General features: G+C 44.4%; 1 protein-coding gene and 1 pseudogene across 12 annotated transcripts in view; one reads left to right on the top strand and one right to left on the bottom strand.

The window, feature by feature from the left end:
• The window catches only part of FAM160A1 (family with sequence similarity 160 member A1), a 224,408-nt gene that overhangs the window by 177,515 nt on the left and 32,967 nt on the right, over nt 1–13,926 (top strand). For 11 of the 12 annotated variants that reach the window (XM_023530204.1, XM_023530196.1, XM_023530199.1 and 8 more), the window contains 4 exons: nt 3,283–3,473; nt 6,109–7,233; nt 13,255–13,433; nt 13,780–13,918. In XM_023530204.1, coding sequence (XP_023385972.1) covers nt 3,283–3,473; nt 6,109–7,233; nt 13,255–13,433; nt 13,780–13,918 — 1,634 coding nt within the window. The remainder of the gene's footprint in view (nt 1–3,282; nt 3,474–6,108; nt 7,234–13,254; nt 13,434–13,779; nt 13,919–13,926) is intronic. The other variant, XM_011359389.2, reaches the window with a different exon arrangement.
• LOC111739183 lies at nt 7,617–7,735 on the bottom strand (annotated as a pseudogene).

The following is a 13,926-nucleotide window of genomic DNA, read 5'->3' as shown; positions in this document are numbered from 1 at the left end:
CTATATTATGGGATGCTTTTGAGTGATCTGGACTTCTAAAATCAGATATTTACTACTTTATGATTATTTTTACCACTTTCTGCATTTAAATAGAATCCCAAACAAAAGAAATACAGTATAAATGAAAAGACAGTTTGATGACAAATACCTATCCTAAATTCTTAAGTGATTTTTCTGCTATCGACAGCCATTGCATTTTGACATTTAACATTTGGGGAGCCTCTGACATTTGTTCCGTATCTTTTTAAAAAAATTAAAGTATAGTTGGCATATAGTATTGGTTTCAAGTCTATAACATAGTGATTCAACATTTATATAATCTTACGATGTGGTCACCACCCTAAGTCTAGGAACCATCTGTCACCGTACATTAATCACACTATTATTGACATATTCCCTTTCGCTTTTTTTACCCATCCCCAACTCCCCCTTCTGGCAACTATCATTTTGTTCTTTGTTTCTATGAATTTGTTTTGTTTTGTTTGTTCATTTTGATTTTTTAAACAACTGCATGTATAAGTGAAATCATGTGATGTTCATCTTTCTCTGACTTACTTCACTTAGCATCATACCCTCTAGATCCTCCGTGTTGTCACAAATGGCAGGATTTCATTCTTTATATGGCTGAGTAACATATTCCATTGCATAATGTACCACCTCTTGTTTATACATTCATCTATTAATGGACATCTAGGTTGCTGCCATATCTTGGGTCTTGTAAATAATGATGCAGTGAACATTCATTTTGTTATCTTTCCCTGTAAATGATGGAAAGACAGAGGGTCAGTGGACGGTTTTCCTCTTCTTCTCTCTGAGATAAGCCTTCGTTATAAAAGCACAGTAGAAGTACTGCATTAAATACAAAGCGGTTATTCATTTCCACTTTTGTAGAACCTCTCCTTCAACCTATAGGGGATCGCTCTTTATTTGATTTACTCAGAAGAAAATTTTTAGTTTCTGCTGAAAGCATGTATTTGCAAAGTTGCAAATTCCCAAGAACTCTTTAATATAATTTCAAGCTACCCACTGGTGCTGTTTGATAAATAGCTTTATTAGGTTTGATCCGGTATGCCATTTTTTTTAATACTTCAACAAAGAGTAGAAATCTATGGATATCAACTTAAGTCATGAAATGTGTGTTTGAACTGTAAGTGGTCATCGAGTTCCTGCAGTATATAAAAGCATTGAAGTGGTTTATTTCTTAAATAATTAATGATCAAAATAAGGACACAATAAATCCTGTGTAACCTGAATTTCCTTAGGCCTCACTAGCCTTTAAGAAAAGAGGAGTTCACATCAACATCCACAGGACAGGTTTCCTTGGCCGTCACCTCCACTCCTCATCCAAGACCTTGGCCCTCAGCAAAGTGTCAGCCATCACTTCCTTAAGGGAAGGGCTCACGAACAAGTCTGCCCCTAGCACAGTAGCCACAGCAGCCTGTGCTCCGGTCTCCTCCACTGCTGAGGCCCCTTTGGGTGGTGCTGCCTCATCTCCGTCCTTGCTGGGCCCCCCCCTGCTGAGATTGCTCTTGTGCTGAGGCGCTGGCGCAGTTCTGCCGGCCCTTGTGCCCGCGGGGCCAGGGCTGGTCTGGTCACACAGGTGGCAGAAGGCCTCTCTCCCCTGCCTCATTCTGTATCACCAAAACATTGTGCTCAGAGATCCTTGTGAAAAGAGCTCCATTATCTACTGACAGCAGCCATTTCTCCTCCAAAAGGCATCAGGTATAAGCCCCTCAAAGCTGGGCCAGCAATTAGAACAGACATGCCCTCTTTGTCATACTGCCCTCCTCCATCTTTCTTTTGTTCTTGTAAACTTTGACTTTTGTGAAACTGAACTTACAAAAAACAGATGCCTCCATGTCAGACAGCAGGGTGCTCTGGATCTTAGTGACAGCAGTTTAGGCTTCAGGAGTGTGTGTGCCCACGGTGCAGGGGAGAGGAGAACGGGACCCCCTGATCTAGCCACCAAGACAGAGTCCTGGAGGAATGGTTTGATTGCTTTTGAGAATGGAAGATTAAGTGGCGACCTCTTCATTTCGCACCTTGAAAGTTATTAAGACCTTTTGTTTAAAGTACCATGACGAGAATTAAATATGTTTTTTCCTCCTTGACTCAGGCACTTGCGATGGGTCAGTCATCACTATAAGCATAGGTTTTCCTCATTTGGATCAACAGCTGTGGGAGATGGCTTAATATCTACAGGCCTCAAGTCATACCTTGAAAGTTCTACATTTTATCTCTTTCACAGAATCTTTAATCGTAGCTTGTTTTTCTCTGCACTGCTGCCTTTTTCTCAGAAGTTACGTACAGAAACAAAAATATTCTGGTTAATCAAAGATTGTGGTTTTTCCCATAATGGCTCAGCCACTTCTGGAATTGGCTCCTGCACACATACGTGACACTTGGCTCTGGCTGCGAGACCTCCATCCCAGTTGCTCTATCTTTGTCAAACAGAATAGTCTTTCTCCCTGTAAAGAAAGCAGGCTGTTTAAACACTCTTCCACCCATGAAGCCCATGATGTGCTCTGAGTGTGTCAGAAATGAATGCCCAGATTTTCTTATCTCCAGGGTCTTAATGAGACTAAGATGCTTTTATCACCAACCGAAAGTATTTTGTGTGAAATGAGGCCCACTTTTCCTCGGTGAGTCTCAGTCACCCAAGAGAATATGAGATGAGGTTTGCTCTCTGGGGTGGTTCCGCTGTCCTTCAGTGCCCACTGTGAGTCAGCGTTTCCAGGGTTATACAAAGAAACCATTGAAGGAGGTCCTGGCTCTAGTAGCACATTATATTGAGACAGACACCCAAGTAATTGTGGTAAGAGTGTTTTAGTAGATGGCTGTGTGCATAGCGGAGTGAGAGAGTAGCTCCACCTTGGAGTCGGAAGCCTGGAGGCCTTCCTAGTGAAGGTGACACTGAAGCTGGACTTTGTAGGATGACAAGGCATTCGTCAGGCAGGTAAAGGGAAAGCATACTCCAGGTGAACGTTACGGTGCATGCAGAGACACAGAAGCAAAGAGGGATCGCAGACCCATGAAGAGAGGAGGAAGTTTATGGAGGTTCAGTTGTGAAGGCCCTCAAATGCTCTGCAAGGGGTTGTTCTGTCAGAAGAAAGAAGCTCTTGACAAATCTCAAGCAAGGAAGTGATCCCTGGGGACTGGTGGGATGGATTGGCAGTGGGCAGAGAGAGGACGGATCACCACGACCACTATGAATCCTGATTACAGCTTCGGGGATGACTGCCTGGGAATGGAGACCGAATGCTGCCCTTTTTGTCGTTCTAGGTATCTGATCCCTTGCAATCACATGATGCTGAGTCAGAGGTGGGCTGTGAAGGAGAGAGACTGTTACTCTGTCTCTGCGGCCAAGCTGCTCGCCCTGACCCCCATCTGCTGCTCCAGCGGGATCACCCTGACGCTTGGGAACCAAGAGAGGGATTATATTCTCTGGTCGAAGTGTACACACGATAGTTCAGGTAGGAACTCGGTAGTGATGATCTTTACACAAAAGGATGCCAGATCCCATCTCTCCTTGGGATATGTGTCTCTTTGGGAGGATAGGAATAAGATAGTGAGTCCCATTTCTTTTATGAATGACCATGTGGGGGGTCCTGTTCTTTTCTGTAAGGAGTCGTGGACACTTTGTAGTCCGTGTTTCGACATGACCAGCTGTCACCCATTCGGTGCTTCCAGGCCTTTATTTTAACTAGGCTTTCTAGTGACACTTTCAGAATCCAAATGTGAAACCAGGTCTTCTAAACAAAATATTGCGAGGGATGTGGATATGGCTATAGCTAAGGTAGAACTGGCCCTTATTTCAATTTCCAAAATGGCCCATTTTGAATACTTGCCTGTCGATAATACATCATCATAAAACTTGAAATTTGTGCTATGGCAATTGTACCTGATTCACTTGGTTGACCTAAAGAGGGGCCTTTCATAAGTACTCTGTTTTTACAGGAGTTACAGTTCATGTGCTATTTGCCAGCTGCGGTTGACCTTATACAAGTTAAGATTTAAGTGGTCATCTCTGTAAACCTTGGCTCTCCAGCAGGCAGCTGGAGCAAGGGGACATTTGTGTATCCTTGGTGGTCTGTTTCAGAAGATTCTGCCTGTCCTGTGACCACTAGGAAACGTTCCAGTCCTGATTGACTCAGGTGTTTCCAATCTATATTCTGATGTCTCCCAAATAATGTCACTCTGTCCACCCAGCTGTAGCTGAGCTGCTTGATGAAGAAAATATCTGCATATTTGATATTAATGTAATTTTTAAAAATTAAAAATTATCTTTAAATAAAGATACTGTATATGCATGAAATTAATAATTCATGTGGCAGTATAACAAGCTGGATTTTAAATATATTTTCCTATTAGGTAAACTAGTATGAATATCTTATATTTTCCTACCTAATGGTTATTTTTTACAAAACATATTTGAAAATTAACATCTTTATTTGCTAAAAAAATGTTTTTTCAGGAATGATTCTGTGGCCGACCTTGCTGCAGAATTCAAAATTCAAATTAAACATACATTTATTGGGTGTCTGAGACTAGCTGTGTTATTTCCCTGGGTTGTCACATTTAACCCTTTAAAGAAAGTTGGATGCTCATTTTACAGATGAAGAAACAGACTCAGAGAGAGAGATTGGCCTGTTCAGGGTTACACACCTGCTATGTCCTCTGATTCCAAATTCCGTGTTCTTTCCACCATCCTGGCCCTGGGTTGACCTGACAGCAGGTAAATGCCCTAACAGATGGATGGTTACGTAGGTAGGCGGTTGAGTAGATAGAGAATTTAATCACTGTGGAGTGATTAAGAGCTAGGATTCCAAATCTAGGGCTCTGCTGCTTTCTTGGGCAAGTCACTTAACCTTTCTTTTTTTTTTTTTCCTCATGTGCAAAATAGTACCTACCTTAAAAGGTTGTTCCAAGGATAAGTGACCTTGGACTTATAAAGCTCTTCAAAGACTACTTGGCATGGAGTAAGTGCTGAATAAATATTGCTAGTAGTCATTTTTCAATATCTTTTTATTTAAAGCCGAGAAGAGATAAACACCGTTTAGCAGCAGAGCCATAAAAAACGAATTGTGCCTACCCTGATGTCCTGAAAATGTGTATTCTTAAAGGTCTAATTCTAGCCCCCTTGGGTAGAGATTTAGATAATGAAGAAACAAGAAGCTTTCAAAGGTGTGGCATCTAATGAAGTAAGAACAGAGGGTTGGTGTGAGGCTGCTGTGCATGAGCTGTGGCTCTGCCGCTGACTAGTCACTCGGATGATCTTTGTCCCTGAGCCTCAATTTCTTCATCTGTAAGTGGAGAAAGTAATATCTGCCATGTAGGTTGTTCTGAGGATTAAATTCGATAGCACTAATAAAGCACCTTTCTCATAGTAGATGTTTAAGAAATAGTAGACTATGTATTTTTCCTTGTTCGAGTCCCTTTTTTCCCCCTGAAGTTCTGCAGTGGAGGACTTTTAACATCAAGTGCATTGTATCAATGAGAACGCTGGACTCATTCTTAGGTTAGAAGGACTCTTTTGGTAGTGAAAATAACTTTATCGTAAGAGACCATTTGGTATATATCGACATTCCAGTAGTTCCTAGGAAGACAGAAAGAGTTAACAGATTTTTTTGAAAACCTAGGGTTTTCTAAAGAAAATCCATTTCCTAAATTCATGGATTATTGGCCTTCCACTTTAAAGTCAAAGTAAAAATCTTTTTAATTATTACCTACACTATGGCAGGTAATATATTCAATATATTACCTACTTTAATCCTCTCAACAGCCTGAGAGGTTGCCATTATTAGCTCTTATTTCTCTAATGACCGCTACCAAATAAGAGTTTTCTTTTGACGAAAGCCAGTATCTGACTTGCCATATTGGTTCTATATCTCCTGTGAGGGCAGAGTTTCTGTTTTTATCTTTCCTTCTTAAAATCTAAATATTTTTTATTATTCAGAAATCACTTAATCAGAAATTATTAGAACCAAAGTAGATGGTGACAGAAAATCTTAGCAGCCTGATGGGTCACATCCCCGTCCAGTGCGTTTGTCCCCACATCACTATAAAGTATTGAGGAGAAGGCTCGTTCTGACTTGTCTCTGCATCCGGTGGCAGGGCCCATGGAGCAGCCGCTCCCCGAGGCGTTCTCGCCGTCGGCCTGCATCGTGGAGTATGGCAAAGCCCTGGACATCAGCTACCTGCAGTACCTCTGGGAGGCTCACGCCAACATCCTCCGCTGCATGAGGGACTGCCGCGTCTGGTCCGCCCTCTATGACGGGGACTCCCCTGACCCTGAGACGTTTCTCCAGAGTCTGACAGAGGAGAGCACTGCCAGCGCCACCTACCCTGTGTTCCAGCTCCCGCAGCAGCTCCCCAGGAGGACGGGGCCTCAGCTGGCTTCGAGGAAGGACAAGAGCCAGACGGAACTGGAGTGGGACGACAGCTATGACACCGGGATCTCCTCAGGGGTGGATGCAGGCTCCCCTGGGCCTGGTGACGATCTGGAGAATTCAGGCCCCCCGGCCCCAATCGATCCCCCCAAACACATCCAGGAGATGAAGAAGAACGCCATCCTGCTCTTCAAGGGGTCCTACATCGAAGAGTCCGACTTTCAGGACGACGTGATGGTGTACAGGTTGTGTGCTGAGAAGGACTCTGAGGACGCTCGGAATCCACAGGAGGAACCTGCAAGGCCCCCAGCCCAAGGCCAGACCGAGGTCCAGAGCCCCGCCATGAGCAACGGCCCCCTGCCCAGCCCTCGGCCAGAAACAGATTCGGAGGAGGAACACATCAGGGACAATGCGGACGAATCTCAGAGTGTGTCCAAGGAACCAGAAGAAGACACTGAACCTGAAGTAGCCCCAGGATTAAGCTCAGAGCTAGCACCTCCTGTCTGTGAGGTGGAGCACAGTTCAGACCTGATCGTTATTCACCCAGAGGGTGAAGATTTAATTTCCCAGTATGACCAGATCATTAAAGAACTGGATTCTGGCACCGAGGGCTTGATAGGGCAGAATTTCTCCTCACCTGACCCCTTGCTCCAAACACAAGATCAAGCAGGGCAGGAAGAAGAGAGCAAAGGGGAAGAGGAGGAGGAGGAGGAGGACGATGACTTTGACTCTTTCATAGCAGGAGCCCCTGCCCCCGAGACCCTGTCATCCCCGTTTGGGGTGAGAGATGAGACTGCCTTTGCTAGTCCCCAGCCCATGCGGACTCAGAGCACGCCATTCACAGGTGACCATCTTATCATCCTTTGTGATTTCTGTCTTTGAAAGTACTTTTATGCATATTACAACAGGCAAATAAGGTAAGTGCAGGTAAGGAGTGTTACCCATTTGCCGTACAGAGGGTGAAGGTATTTTTGTAAAGAGCAGAGGGACTTGTCTCACTTTTATTTAATTTTGTCATTCTTGCAATGATTGTCTTGTTTTATTTTTCCTCCCCAGCAAATTAGGAGTTAAATTTTACTGTTGAGTAACTTCCCTTGATATGCCTGTGATAAAGTAATAGGACTGCTGAAACCACACAAGAAATGCAGTCTCATTATTTAATAGCCTCGCAACCCTTGGTTGACCTCACAAATTGTCAGCTTACAATCCCTTATTTTTTATTTTTTACTCCTACGGCACCTGATCTTCCTAGGTGGTCTCCCATCCAAGTACCAACCAGGTCCGACCCTGGTTAGCTTCCGAGATCAGACGGGATCGGGCTTGCTCAGGGTCACATGGCCATAGACATGGTCTCATTATTTAACAGCCTCATTTCCTTTAGTCTAACTTAATTTCCTCCTTAGCATTTATTTTTATGTGTATTTTTTTAAAAGTTACATTTTTTCCCCACCAGAATGTATGGTCCATTAGGGGCCGGGTATTGGCTTGATCTGTGCTGTAGCCGCAGCATCTGAGCTGTGACGAGCACATGGTAGGAGCTCAGAATACTTGCTGGATACATGTACCTGTGTACACATCAGAGGCCATCGGGGTTACTTATGCCTTTGCCTGGGAGCTCATTTTAGATAATCACAAAATCTTCATCAAGAAATAAGTACAGTAGACCCACATAAACTCATAACTCTACTAAAGAATGGGTGTTCCAGTGATACACCCCTAACAGCAGGTAGACCTCATGGGAGAAGCCAGATGATAGGATGGGATATCAGATAAATGGATTGGGGTGAGGAATTATGATACAAAATGTCATTACATGTTAGCCAGTAAAATCTGAATCTGCAGATTGAGGTGCAGAGAGAACTGGCACAGAGCAGGGTTCATCAAGCCCAGAAATGGCTGGTTTGAACCCCCCGAATGGCGCTCAGGTAGCAAGGAGTGGGTCCCTAAAGGAGCTGGCATCTCAGAGGGTCAGACAGTGGTCTGGGAGTCAGGCCCGTCGGGGAATCCTGGCTCTAGCACTTCCTGCCATGTGGCCTTGGTGTCCCTGACCTTCCCTTTTTCCCTTTGCCCTTGTGAAGACTGGTGTGATACTGGGGGGCCATTATTATGATTACAGGCAGCCCCGCTCCTGATTGCTGAGGCTTGTCCTTCCCTAGCAATCAGGAGCAGCCTGGCGAGGAGAGACCACGCTCCCGTCTCCTTGGGTCACCCAAAATAGATGAAATCACATTACCTTCTGGTTCAGCCAGGTAGGCTTAATGTGATTTCAAGGAGCTCTTCCGCCCTCCTCCAATATATATTCATCTATTTACTGATGCCTGAAAATCTATTTAAACAGGGAGAACGCTTTTAATTCCACAATTAAAAAGCTTGAGGTTCTAGTTGAGCTAACATTTCAATGTGAACTGGTTTTAATTAAAATTCAATCAGTCAGTCACAAGCAAAGAGGATTAGATAGTCTCAGTTTTCCCAGCTGATAAGGGGAAGGGGGGAGGGGGAAGAGCAGACTGGGGCAGGGGGCTCAGCGCAGGGCAAGGGGTGGAAGTGACCCAGCACGTGCCCCGCTTGCCTGGGACGTGTCCCTTTCACTGTCACCCAGCGAGGGGTCCCTGCTGTGAGCATTCTTTGGGAGTCAGGGCCACCCATGGCCAACGAAGGTCTTTCTTTACATTGTCAGCTTTCTTACAAAGGAGCTTCATCCTTCAGAAATATGTAAATTGAAGACACAACATATAGTTTAGGACAAAAAAAAAAAAAAGTGAATACGACACCTTATTAAGTAACATCAATATTTTGCATATGATACACCTGAGAACGAGCAAAACATAATGTGAGATTTTGGATGCCTATAGGTAATTGTAAGTAAAACTTGCCTTGTTCTCCTTTGAAACTTGTACATAACTTTAGGACATATCTTTTCTCTTTCAAAGCATGTGAACTTTGTAGTCTCTAAACTTCTGAGTGTGTCCTGGAGCGTTAGGCGTAACTTCCATCTCTCCATGGAATCCTGATTACTGCCAAAATGAATTTCCCTCCCGGCAACATCAAAATGTTACATTTCATTTATTTAATTAATTTTATTTATTTGTGAGTTCAGCAGTCTTTTACCGATCCCCTAAAATTTGGCAAGTTTTATGCTAGGTACTAAAGACACAACAATGAAGGAATTTGCAGACTTTCAGAGGAGACATCAACAAAGAGCTGCACTTCCTTCGTGAGAAATGTGTTATTAGTCATTGTAATCCAACTCCTGAGGGAGCCCAGTGCAGGGGGTGGGAACGGCTTCACGGAGGGACACAAGCGGTGAACAGAAGCTCCCAGGTAGGAGTGGCTGAGAATGACAGTCCAGGCAGAGGAAAAGGAAACAACAGGCGGATGACAAAGGAGACTGACAGCTCGTGGATGTGTGTGGCAGAGAGGAAGTATGCATGAGAGAGGAAGCTGGGGAACTTGGTGCCAGCTTATAGGGGTCCTTTGGGCCAGGCTGAGGCACGGGGCCTTGTGCTGCTGGCACTGGAGATGCACTACAAGTATTCCAGTTGGCAAGAGATGTGACTGGCTCCGTGTGCGAAGAGGCCTTGAAGTAGTATGGGGAGCAGTCGAGCGGGAGAGGACAAGTAAGAGACTGTTGCCATGTCAGAATTCAGAATGCACCAAGGCTTGGATCTGGTAATTCTGCCCCTCGAAACATTTTCACAGCTGTACTCACGCTTATAGACCAAGATATATATTCAAAGATGTTCACTGCAGCATTGTTTATAATAGAAAAAGCCTGGAAACAACCCGTGGTCCACCAGGAGGACTGTTTTACTAAAGCAGCACCCATAGTGATGGTGATTGGATATTTTTTGGCCCTGAGATCAATGAGGATGAGACAGATTTGTGGGACAGTCTCCATGATATAGTGTTAAATAGAAAAGCAAAGTACAGAGCAGTGTGTACAGAGTGTTGTCATTTTTTTTTTTTAAATACCGGGGGAGGGGGACACGGACACACACACACACACACACACACACACACACACACACACACACACACACACACGGGGAGGCAAGATATCGTGTGTGTTAAGAGTACAGGCACTGGAAACAGGTCTGAATTAAAATTGAGACTCTTTCATTTACTAGCTGTGTGCACCTGTCCTTCTGCCTTATCTTTAAATGGGGATAAATAATAATAAACATACTTCATAGAGTCATTGTAGTTAAGTAAGTTGATACAAGTTAAGTGCTTAGAACACTGCCTGGCACGTATAAGCAATTAATAAATGTTTTTAATAATTTCATTACTTTATTATATACATAAAACATTTCTGGAAGAAAGCACTAGAATCTGTTAACAGGGGCTGCCTTCAGGGGAGAGGCCTGTTCTTTATACGCCTATACTGTTTGAAGAAAAAAAAAATTAGAATCATTTCAATCTCTATTAAAACGGAAAAGCTACTGTTGAAGTCCAGACGAGAAAGGATGAGTCTCTGACCTCAGGCAGTGCTGGCGTGGGAGGTGGAGGTGAAGGTCCAAGTTCAGGAGAGATTTCCAAGGTGGGGTTGGCAGAGCTGAGACACAGAATCCATGGCAGCTCGGTTCTCAGAGTCTGAGGGGCAAAATATTTTATGGCCAGGTCGTTTATCTGTCCTCCTAGGGGAAGGGGATGGGGGGAGGGGGAACCACACTCTCCATCCCCTATACACACTGGTGGCTCTCTGAATTGTAGCTGAGTTTTCTGATTTTCAGCTGCTTATCAGTTTCCCCTAGCAACTGCTTTTGGCTAAGCAGTTCTTTTTAAGTGCTAGAATGAGACAGAAATTTGAAAGGGTTTAATATATATTTCTTATTGAACATGCCTAAGAAGTTGTATGTCATTAGTGCAATGTCATTAGCGAGTACAATGACAGTCTTCTGGCCTTGACCTAATATTCTGTCATTCGAGTGAGACGGTGATGACACTCTCCACAGGGTGTGAGTCGAACTTTTTTCTCCTGCCTTATGGTGGTGATGGACTGTAGATGATCTCCCCTGGTCACTGCACAGTCAGCAACTTTCACATTTGTAGGATGGCCGGATGAGGCCAAGTACAGGCTGGGACAGTGGTAGGGACATAGAGGGCTCACATTAAGGACGTGTGTTTTACAGGGGACTCTACCCACCGCATATGACTTGTCTGTTCCCTCTGGAAGGAAATAGATGCTGAGCCTGTGACTGAGTGGGAGCAGGAGACAGGCGGGGGAAGACTGGGTCCGAGGTTTATGAGGGCGTGAGGACGGCAGCCTTCTTGTAGATCTGCCTGGAAGGCTAGAATTGTGTTGTGACACCTTAAGAAGAGTTACTGGTGACACTCCTGGGGTTCTTTTTGGAACCCCATCAAGTTGCTTTCAAATGGGGGTTCCCATCCAGCATTTCTGAATGTGTTTTTGGCCAACTCTGCCCGTGTTGCTTTGTAGGCGCGGGCTCTCCAAAGGCTCTGTATTGGGAGAACTCATTGACCTGCTGTGATGGGCTGTGACTGAGGAGCTCAGCACCCCCTCCCCACCCTGTCCCAAGTTGAGGCCAAGCCCGACACACGAGTGGATGGTGCCTCTTGTGTGTTCCGAGGCCCCTTAGAGACATGCGCTGCGTTCCTGGGTGACAGGGCTGTTGCCATTACCTTGTTACTTGCCCACGTGGGTGACAGGTTCGGGTTTGGCGTTTCCATTTCTCACAGGCAGGTTCTGTCTTCTTGCAGAGGGTTTTACTCTCCTACACGGCTGATGCTTCTGAATGAAGCATCTTGTGATGAAGTATGTTTCTGTGTAACTCATTAATGTTGGCGAGGTCTTCCTACCACACGTTTACTCATCAAGGGATATGCGCTTTGTTATAAATATGCTGTGTGTAGTGGCGTCATCAGTAGCTCCACCGGAGGAAACAAAATTCTCATTGATCGTGCTGAATGAACCACTTTGATGGTAAATGTGAAAAACATTTTCCAGCAATTTATTAATGCCAGGTTAATTTTCTTGATTTTCTCTGTCTTCAGTGAATGCAAACATAAAGCATGATACTTTTCTAGTGACCCAAATTAGTTGAAGTTCCTTGTTTCTTAATTTTTTTTTTGACTTTTTTTTTTTTAAATGAAATATGGATTTTCTTTTTTAAGGAACCTCTGACATACCAAACTATATCTCCCGAACCCAAGTCCCTTTTTTTCCCTCTCCCCACCATCTGAAAATTAAAGTGTGGTTGCCGAGTTGCTCGGGGCTTCTGATATGATAGCCTGGTCCTCCTCTACTCCGGTCTCCCTCTTCTTCCCGTTCTGCAGTGTGACATTTCGCAAGACAGAATCTTTCCCATGGTGCTTGTTGGGGATAGACAGTTCCTGTTCACAGTGTCACTATTTAATAAACACAGTTCATATGTGTTCGATATTTCTTTAATAACAAAGATTTTTTTTTTGTTACCTACACTTTCGATGGCCTCTAACACTTCCATGAAGCTCTAGAGCACGCAGCATCATGAGATGATAAATGTCATGTTTCTGAGCGTTGGCAACACCAAGAAATATAGAAACAGTGTGGAAAAGTATATTTTAAATCTTAATTAAGTTATTTGTCAAGGTCGATGCTAATGTTTCAAGTATCAAAACTGCTTGTGGAGTCAAAATCCCACAAGCTCCTATGTACCTTTCTCTGCTCTCTCTTTGTGGCGGTGGTTGGTTTTGTGTGTTGGTTTGAGGCTGCAGGATACCTGGCTGCATTTCCTGTGCCTGTACTGATCTGCACCGGCTGGGCCTGTGGCTTGGGAGCGGTGGCTCCAGTGGCTCCTTAGTTGTCAGGAAAGGACATACCCATGTGCCTAGCCAGCCCTGAAGCCTTGTATTCCTCCCACAGGCCCATTCATCAGCGTGGTCCTGTCCAAGCTGGAGAACATGCTGGAGAACTCTTTGCACGTTAACTTGCTGCTCATTGGGATCATTACTCAGCTAGCCAGCTACCCCCAGCCACTCCTTCGTTCCTTCCTGCTCAACACCAACATGGTCTTCCAGCCAAGTGTCCGTTCTCTCTATCAGGTGAGTCAGCCGAGCCCATCAAATCGCGTACCTGTCGATTTGATGGGTGCTAATGAGCAGGGATCCTTCCCGCCTTCTCCTGTTATTTTGTTGTTTTTCAAAAATTCCTCTGTTCTAATCATTTGTTCTCCTTCCCTGTCCGATTTTGCTGGTTGTGTAGATTATTCTAGACAAACTGCAAAGCTCCATTTAGTTCGATGTGTAGAGGGTGCCCTACCAAAACAGCAAGGCTGTTAAAAGTGATGTCGTAATAGTTCCTGCAATGAGAGCTGTACCTGGAAGATATATTGATCACGGGATGGAATTCTGCTTGAAGCATCAACATCATTAATGTCGTTTTTCACAGGTCCTAGCATCTGTGAAAAACAAGATTGAACAGTTTGCTTCTGTGGAGAGAGACTTCCCAGGACTCCTCATACAAGCCCAGCAATACCTGCTCTTCCGTGTGGACATGTCTGACATGACCCCTGAGTCACTACCCAAAGGTAAGCCA

Source organism: Pteropus vampyrus, unplaced genomic scaffold (genome assembly GCF_000151845.1).
Source record: "Pteropus vampyrus isolate Shadow unplaced genomic scaffold, Pvam_2.0 Scaffold47, whole genome shotgun sequence".
NCBI lineage: Eukaryota > Metazoa > Chordata > Mammalia > Chiroptera > Pteropodidae > Pteropus > Pteropus vampyrus.
The sequence above is the reverse complement of the archived record's forward strand: the minus strand, read 5'-3'. Positions and strand labels throughout refer to the sequence as shown.